Source organism: Octopus bimaculoides, chromosome 10, assembly GCF_046866305.1.
Source record: "Octopus bimaculoides isolate indiv1 chromosome 10, ASM4686630v1, whole genome shotgun sequence".
Classification (NCBI taxonomy): Eukaryota; Metazoa; Mollusca; class Cephalopoda; order Octopoda; family Octopodidae; genus Octopus; species Octopus bimaculoides.
The window spans coordinates 90247337-90254836 of record NC_142937.1 but is presented as its reverse complement, the minus strand read 5'-3'; the positions used below and the strand labels follow the sequence as shown (position 1 = coordinate 90254836).

The 7500-nt window shown below is 37.7% G+C and overlaps 1 protein-coding gene across 1 annotated transcript in view; it reads left to right on the top strand.

The window, feature by feature from the left end:
- Positions 1-4586, top strand: part of LOC106869393 (MFS-type transporter SLC18B1) — a 30445-nt gene extending 25859 nt beyond the window's left edge. Inside the window, exons 12-14 of the mRNA XM_089358274.1 lie at positions 69-143; positions 2219-2312; positions 3997-4586. Of these exons, the coding sequence (XP_089214400.1) occupies positions 69-143; positions 2219-2312; positions 3997-4131 (304 nt within the window). The 3' untranslated portion in view covers positions 4132-4586. The remainder of the gene's footprint in view (positions 1-68; positions 144-2218; positions 2313-3996) is intronic.
- Positions 4587-7500: the final 2914 nt, after the last annotated feature.

The window sequence follows — 7500 nt, the reverse complement described above, 5'->3', positions numbered from 1 at the left end:
ATTTATCAGACATTGCATTACAGTTCGGTTTACATCTTTGACAAATTGTATTTGTGTTTAACTTTTAGTGGCGATAAAACGGAGCAAACTTTAGAAGAATCCAGTACAATAAACAGCATTTTCTACACAAGTATGTATATTGGGTGAGTATTAAAATATTTATATTTACTGCGCAAAATTCCTCATGGACACTGTTTTTGATCGTCCCTTATATTAGATGACGTTGTAGATGGTTGTGTTATCAGCACTAACACCTTAAAGAAATAGGTATGAGATAAGGATATGCCTCATCACGTTCCTTGGAAATTGACAATATGAACAGCATATGATGGAACTTTAGTTTACAGATTGACAAGCAGATAAAAAACATCTTATAATAATTCTGTTTGTCATTACGTTACTTAACCCGTCGGTAACGCTTTCACGTGATTAGAGAAAAAGAGGGAGAAAGAAAAGACGGAGAGATAAGCGTCCATATCATGAGGTAGGGGGAACGTAATATTTACTACGTGGTTAAAAAAGTTAGTTGGAGGTAGTGATGATATAGAGGAGAGTTAAAATTGGAGTTTTAGCAATGAGATGATGTTCTGATGGAGAGATTAAAGAAAGGCACAGAGAGAGAGGGGGGAGAGGGAGAGAGAGAGAGATTGACAGACAGACAGACAGACAGAGACAGACAGAGACAGGCAGGCAGACAGGCAGGCAGGCAGACAGACAGACAGACAGACAGACAGACAGAAACAGAGAGAGAGAGAGAGAGAGAGACAGACAGAGAGAGAGAGAGAGGAGGGGAGAAAGAAAAAGAATAGCAGACGAGGGACTTTTGAGACAGACACAACACAGGCTACGCTTTCAGTTTTGTTTCTGATAAAGTTTTCAGGAAAAACCCAATAAGTTTATCATTAATGCCGCTCCCGCTAGTCATACGATTAATATTTTCGTGACAAAAGTGTCGTATCATATGTCAATAATTGACATACGCGTTGGCATGACTACATGATTAGGACATTCGGTTTGAAGCCACATGATTTCGGGTTCGGTTTCACAACACAACACCTTAAGCAAATGTCTTCTACTATAACTCGGGGCCGATTAAACTGGAGACATGAGTTCCCCTATGTCTTGCTGTGACGCTAATAGCTTTTAGTGACCATCCTTCACTATTACCTACATAGGAGTCTATATGTACTCTAGCTAACTCTACGCAGTCTTCTACTGATATTAACCCTCTTCCGCCTTCCTTTCAAATAATTATAATCTTGCTACTCCTGCCCTTGGGTGGAATCCTCCATTCATATTGAATTCCTTCGTAGTTCTTCTGTCTAGCTTTGCTACTTCAGTTTTTGTTCAATCTACAAAAACTACTGAGTATCTAAGTAATAATTCTGCCCAAGTATTTACAGCCTTCACTTGATTCGGACCATTTAAGTTTGACTTCATTAGCTTCCTAACCCATCTGATGTTCTTCTCAATTTTTGTTTTCATTTCTACAGTTAGTACTCGGTTAGATTCTAATACGCTTAGATACTTATAACGCTCTCCTCCTTCCAATGATTTTAAAGTCTAGCCATCTGGTAATTGGATGCCTTCGCTGTTGACTACCTGTCCCCTTCTCATTACTAATATTGCGCGCTTATCTATGCCAAATTTCATGCCTATATCTTTGCCGAAGAGTCTTAAAGTCTGTAATAAAGAATCTAGTCCCCTCCCAGAAAATTTCAGGCATTGTGCCTTTAGCAGACAGGATTATTATTATTATTATTATTATTATTATTATTATTATTATTATTATTATTATTATTATTATTATTATTATAATAATAATAATAATAATAATAATAATAATAATAATAATAATAATAATAATAAGAAGAAGAAGAAGAAGAAGAAGAAGGTGGTGAACTGGCAGAATCGTTAGCAACTCGTGCAAAATGCTTAGTGGCACTGCGTCAATCCTTACGTTCTGAGTTCAAATTCCGCCGTGGCCGACTGCGCCTTTCATTCTTTCGGGGTCGATAAGTACAAGTCAAGTACTCGGTTCATCTAATCGACTTATTCCCTTTCCCCTAAATTTCCGGACTTGTGCCTTCAGTAGAAAGGATTATTATTACTATTATTATTATTATTGTTTGTTAATAATGTTTATTCCATAATGCTTGTTACAAATAAAATATCATATCTTTGTCATGTTTCTTTTTTGTGATTTTGCTTTTCTCAGACATCTCACTGGATTTACAGTTGCTGGACCTATTTTAGATGTATTTGGCTATAGATGGAGTCTAACCCACATAGCATTTCTTATATTATTAACTGTAAGTAACTCTGTTGGTTCATTGGTATTTCATTCTTTCCTTGTCAAAAATGAAGGACACACACACACACACACATGTATATATATATCAAGAGCAGGGCTCATTAGCCACCAACGGAGCCGTAAATGCAAAATGTAAGTTGGTGCTAGAGCGCAGAATGTTCCTGAAGGTCGGCAATGGTCTTCCTCGGTCACGAGTGGACGGCCATCATATATATATATATATATATATATATATATATATATATATATATATATATAAGTCAGTAAATAGTGGGGATATATATATATATGGTGCCAGTACAGTTCCCTGAGGGATTCAGCTGAGAATTGATGCCTTCTCAGAGAGGGCACCATTGGCTGCAAGTCTTTGACTTCTACTTCTTAAAATGTTATGCAGTCAATCACCTAGTTCTTCAGTGATACCAACGTCATAGTTTGTGATATATCCCATGATCATCTTTGTCGGAGGCCTTGGCAAAGTTGAGATATATCATTTCCACATTTGAACGGATGAGCTGTTGTTTCAGTCCCCAGTTGAAATGCTGTAGTGTCTGTGTGAAGCAGCTCCTTCCTGAATGGAAGCCATGTTGCGTGTTTGTGAGCAAGATATGTTCATCTAGGAACACAATAAACCTCCTTCTGACAATGAATTCCATCACTTTACTAACATATGAGGTTATATAGGATAGGCCTGTAATTTTTAGCATCTGCTCTTCTTCCTCCTTTGTGGACAAGGCATATCATATCTTCTTTTAATGTTTTAAGAAGTTCGCTCCAAGCAAGGAAGCCATTATTATTATTATTATTATTATTATTATTATTATTATTATTATTATTATTATTATTTATTTATTTATTTATTTATTTATTTATTCATTTATTTTTGCGTTTCACACTTCAGAGAAAATATAATTTGTAAAAATCGTATCCACTGAGATGATCGTGCGATACGCCTTGAAGTGTTTAGAAGATATCAAAAAGATAAACATGAGACACTTATACAGTTTAACTCGGATATTTGTACCTTGTAAAAAAAATATCCAGAAAAATGACAATTCCACATACGCATACATTTGTAAACACAGACGTTTGAGACAGTTTCAACTGAAGCTTTGCAAATGTTACCAACCGAAGAGAATTCAACTAGGGAAAGCACCCTGAAAAAAAAAAAAATAAAAACAACGAAGAGAAGTATGCCATAAAATGTTCTGCAACTTCATCTGACAATTATTTCAAATAATGTACCAAGAGGCAGGACATATGGGTCTATCTCTAGGTTTTGAAGACTGGAGATGACATAGGAAAATAGGCAGAGATGATGTGTCATACATCAGTTCATAGTGTGGTGCTGCGATACAAAGGATTAAATGACACAATAGCTACAGAAAGTGTGCTGTTCGTTGTGATACAAGCATGAACTCCTTGTGATCTTTACAGAATAGTATGAGCATAAAGTGAGTCCTGAAGTTAGTTTTCTGGCATATTCTATCCAGGATTAGTTTATCCAGAATATTTGCGGTAGGTTATCATTTAAAGATATAGTTACTGGTTATATTAGGTCAATGATTGTATAGAGGTATCCTCCTCTTCTTTCATTTCTGTTGCTACTGTTTTTAACAATGTTATGATCATGAAAATGATGTCTATCATGATGATATCGATGTGATTTGTTTCTTTTACAGACTTTAATTTTGATATATCAGATATTGTCAAAATATTTACCAAAGATTGAAGATTTTAGAAAACTATGGAGCAACAAAGACGAAGGAAAACATCTTCTGAATTCCAATACACACCAACTTCATGACCGTCCCTGAACGTCAAAGACGTAACAACTTTTCCATTGATGTCGTAGTGGAAATCTACAGTTGCACACACAAATTCTTATTGTTTTTATTATTATTAGTTAAACGATTGCTGGGTTGGTAAAATCTGTAAAGAGTTGGGGAAAATGCCTTGCATTAATTGTTCCGTTTCTATATATTTTGAGATCAAACACATCCGAGGCTAACTTTGCTTTTCTTTCTTCCGAGGCAAATTAAATAAAGTACAAGTCAAGCACTGGGTTAGATTTAATTGACAGATCCCTTCCTTTAAGATTTCAGGTTCTTTGCCTATATTAGAAAAATTACTGTTATTGGTTGAAAGGCAAAAGCACAGGACACAAACTTGTGGAATTTGTTCTGTCACTTTACATTCTGATTTGAAATCCTATCAAGATCAACTTTGCCTTTCATCTCTCCAGGGTTGAAAAAATAAAGTATCAATCAACTAGTGTGTTCGATTTAATAGATTAACCTCTTTTTCAGAGTTTTGGCTTTGTACCTAAGTAAAAAATTATTATTATTATTATTATTATTATTATTATATGGAAACTCACAGCTTATTTTGTTGAGTATGATTGAAAGTGTCAGATGTCCACAGCCAGCAGACTAAGCTGACACTTTTTTATTGGTCATTGTTCAAGAATCCTGCAAAGAATTCTTGCAGTTCCAAGCAATGCTGATTTTTGCAGGTGTTCTACCTTCACACTTACACAAGTCTTTTTCAGCCATACTGGTAGCTGAGTGCTGATACTTCCAAGTGCATCAATTACAATTGACATCACGTCTACTCTCTTCATTGACCACAAATTTCGTATTTCCCACTTCAAATCGCCATAATTGTTTATTTTCTCTTCTTCATTCACATTGGTCCTGTTGTTACCGGGGCATGCTATGTTGACTATCATACATGTTCTTTTTGTTTTATTCACCACAAAAATGTCCGGTTTCCGATGTCTGGCCGGGTGATCGCACTGGATCATTGCATCCCACAAGATTTTGCAATTCTCATTTTTGGTGACTCCTTCTAGAGTTTGCTCATACTATGTCTTTGTTCTTTGTAGACCGTGATTGCTACAGAACTCCCAATGGATCATTCTTGTCACATTGTCATGGCGTCTTTTGTATTCCCGTTGTGCCAATTTCTGGGATTCGCTAACGATGTGCTATACTGTTTCATTTCTCTCACCATACATTCTGCATTTGTCGCTATCGGTAGTGCTGTCTGTTTAGCACTTCATATAACTTGTCCTTAACGCTTGTTCCTCAGCTGCGCATATGAGTGCTTGTGTCTCTATCTATGGGGCAGAAGAGCAGCTACCGCGTACGCGGATGACATCACCATCATCGTGTCCGACGAAGGGCAGCTACCTAGTGTAGAAAACGCTATCAAAGGATACGAAGCGGTGGCAGGAGCAGTAATTGATCAGGTCAAGTCAGTCGGACTGCAACTCGGCACCTGGAGGGGCAAGTCGATGCTACCCGATAACGTCGTGGGACGTTGGACGGAAGGTTCGATTAAGATGGTTCGGTCCAGAATTCCAGATAGAGAAGAACTGGAGCGAGGTTACAGGCAGGGTAACTGCCCTGACCGGGACCTGGTCTGGAAGGGCGTTATCTCTGCTAGGAAAGGTGGAGGTGACGCAGATGCTTATAGCTTCTGTTATCACCTACCACCTGACTGTTGTGCTTTGCCCTGATTTGTGACTGACGAGGCAGGAACGAGTCCTATTCCACTTTTTGTGGAAGAGAAGAGGACCACTTGTAAAGCGTTCTGTTTGCTACCAAAACCGTTAAAGGGTGAGCTAAAGATGTCGTGGTTGAGGATGCACAAGTTTTCGCTAAGGCTTAAGCACTTCTGGCTCTACCTGGATGGTGAGCAAGTATGGTCACCGCACGTGAGGTGTTTCTTCCCTCAGTTGACATTCCTACAGGATATTGGTACATGGATCAAGCGTAGACCTAGGCAGGGCGAATGGTACCTGGCGGCGGTACCTGGTGGCGGTTCTCGGGGACTGCTCTCCCGGGTGGCCAATACCGGCAGCAGGAGTTCCACAACGGATTTCCAAAGCGAGCTGATAGAGTTTATGTGAGACGATGTCCTGGGGGAGACTCTGAGCGTCGATGGAAATCAGTTGACCAACCTGTATAGAAGAAACTTTGGCCTAGGGTATCTGGCTAATTTCCAGAAATCCCTGGCCTGGTTGTGCTATCGATCATCTTTACCTGTTCGAGAGAGGTTATCAAGGCACGGTCGTGCCTACACACCGACATGCCCGAGGTGTGGGCAGAACAGTGAAACTGTCCTGCACGCCTTTGTACAGTGTACAGAATTAACGGAACTGATAACCTTTGCTGAACAACTGTTGTCGACAATGGGAAGAGTACAGCTATCACCTGAGTCTATCATCAAGATTGTGTCACCTCCCCTCCCTTAACAGGGAGAGGCAGGCCTGTTCTTTCTGCGTGGTAGCCATACTGAAAGAGACAATATGGTTCGAGGCAAACTTGAGGTTGACGTTTCATCGCTGCTGTCTTTGGTAACGAGAATTTTCCTTTGGGAATGAATTACGACTAATAATCTTGGGCCTAAACATTCTTTCATACAAGAATTTTTTTTATCTAATTAAAGTTTCTAAAGCTTTTGTTATAGTCCAGGATGGTAATTTTTTTTCTCTTTTTTTTTTTGTCAAATAAATAAAAATAAATGATCATCCCGAAATATAACAATATCTTTTAACACACGATTTCACTTCACAAATCTTACAAAACAAATATATAAACGTTTCTAATACATTTTTCCTCAATATCCAACTAACGTCCCCAAAACGGCGAAATGGGATTGAACACACAACTGCATGCTAATGAAACACTATTTGTAATACAATTGACTGCACTTCCTCATATTACATAACCACAGCAAACTAAACTGGATCATAAAATACTTATTTATCACGAGCATGTGTTTACTGTATTAATAACAGTATCAAGTTAAATGTCTGTCACTGCTTTCGTGATGAGATCAAAATTCAGACTTCACTTTCTCAAAGATTATTAGGTGTTGGCAAAAACAAAATACAAAAAAGGTAGAAAGAAATGTGACTAGACTCACAAAGACAATTACATAACTACTTTGTAAAATACAATTCTTGATTTGCTTATCAGATTTATCATGATTTATCGTCTTCCGTATTTTTATCTGACCATATTTCATTTTCTATGACATAACATATGTACAGATTTTCACGCCTTGCTGACAAGTCCGAACTGATGCTTGATAAAGTATCGAAATATACAGACAGAAATCACTATCATTCAATAATCAGCAGTTTTGTTTATTAATGCATTAATTTTGTTTTGTTG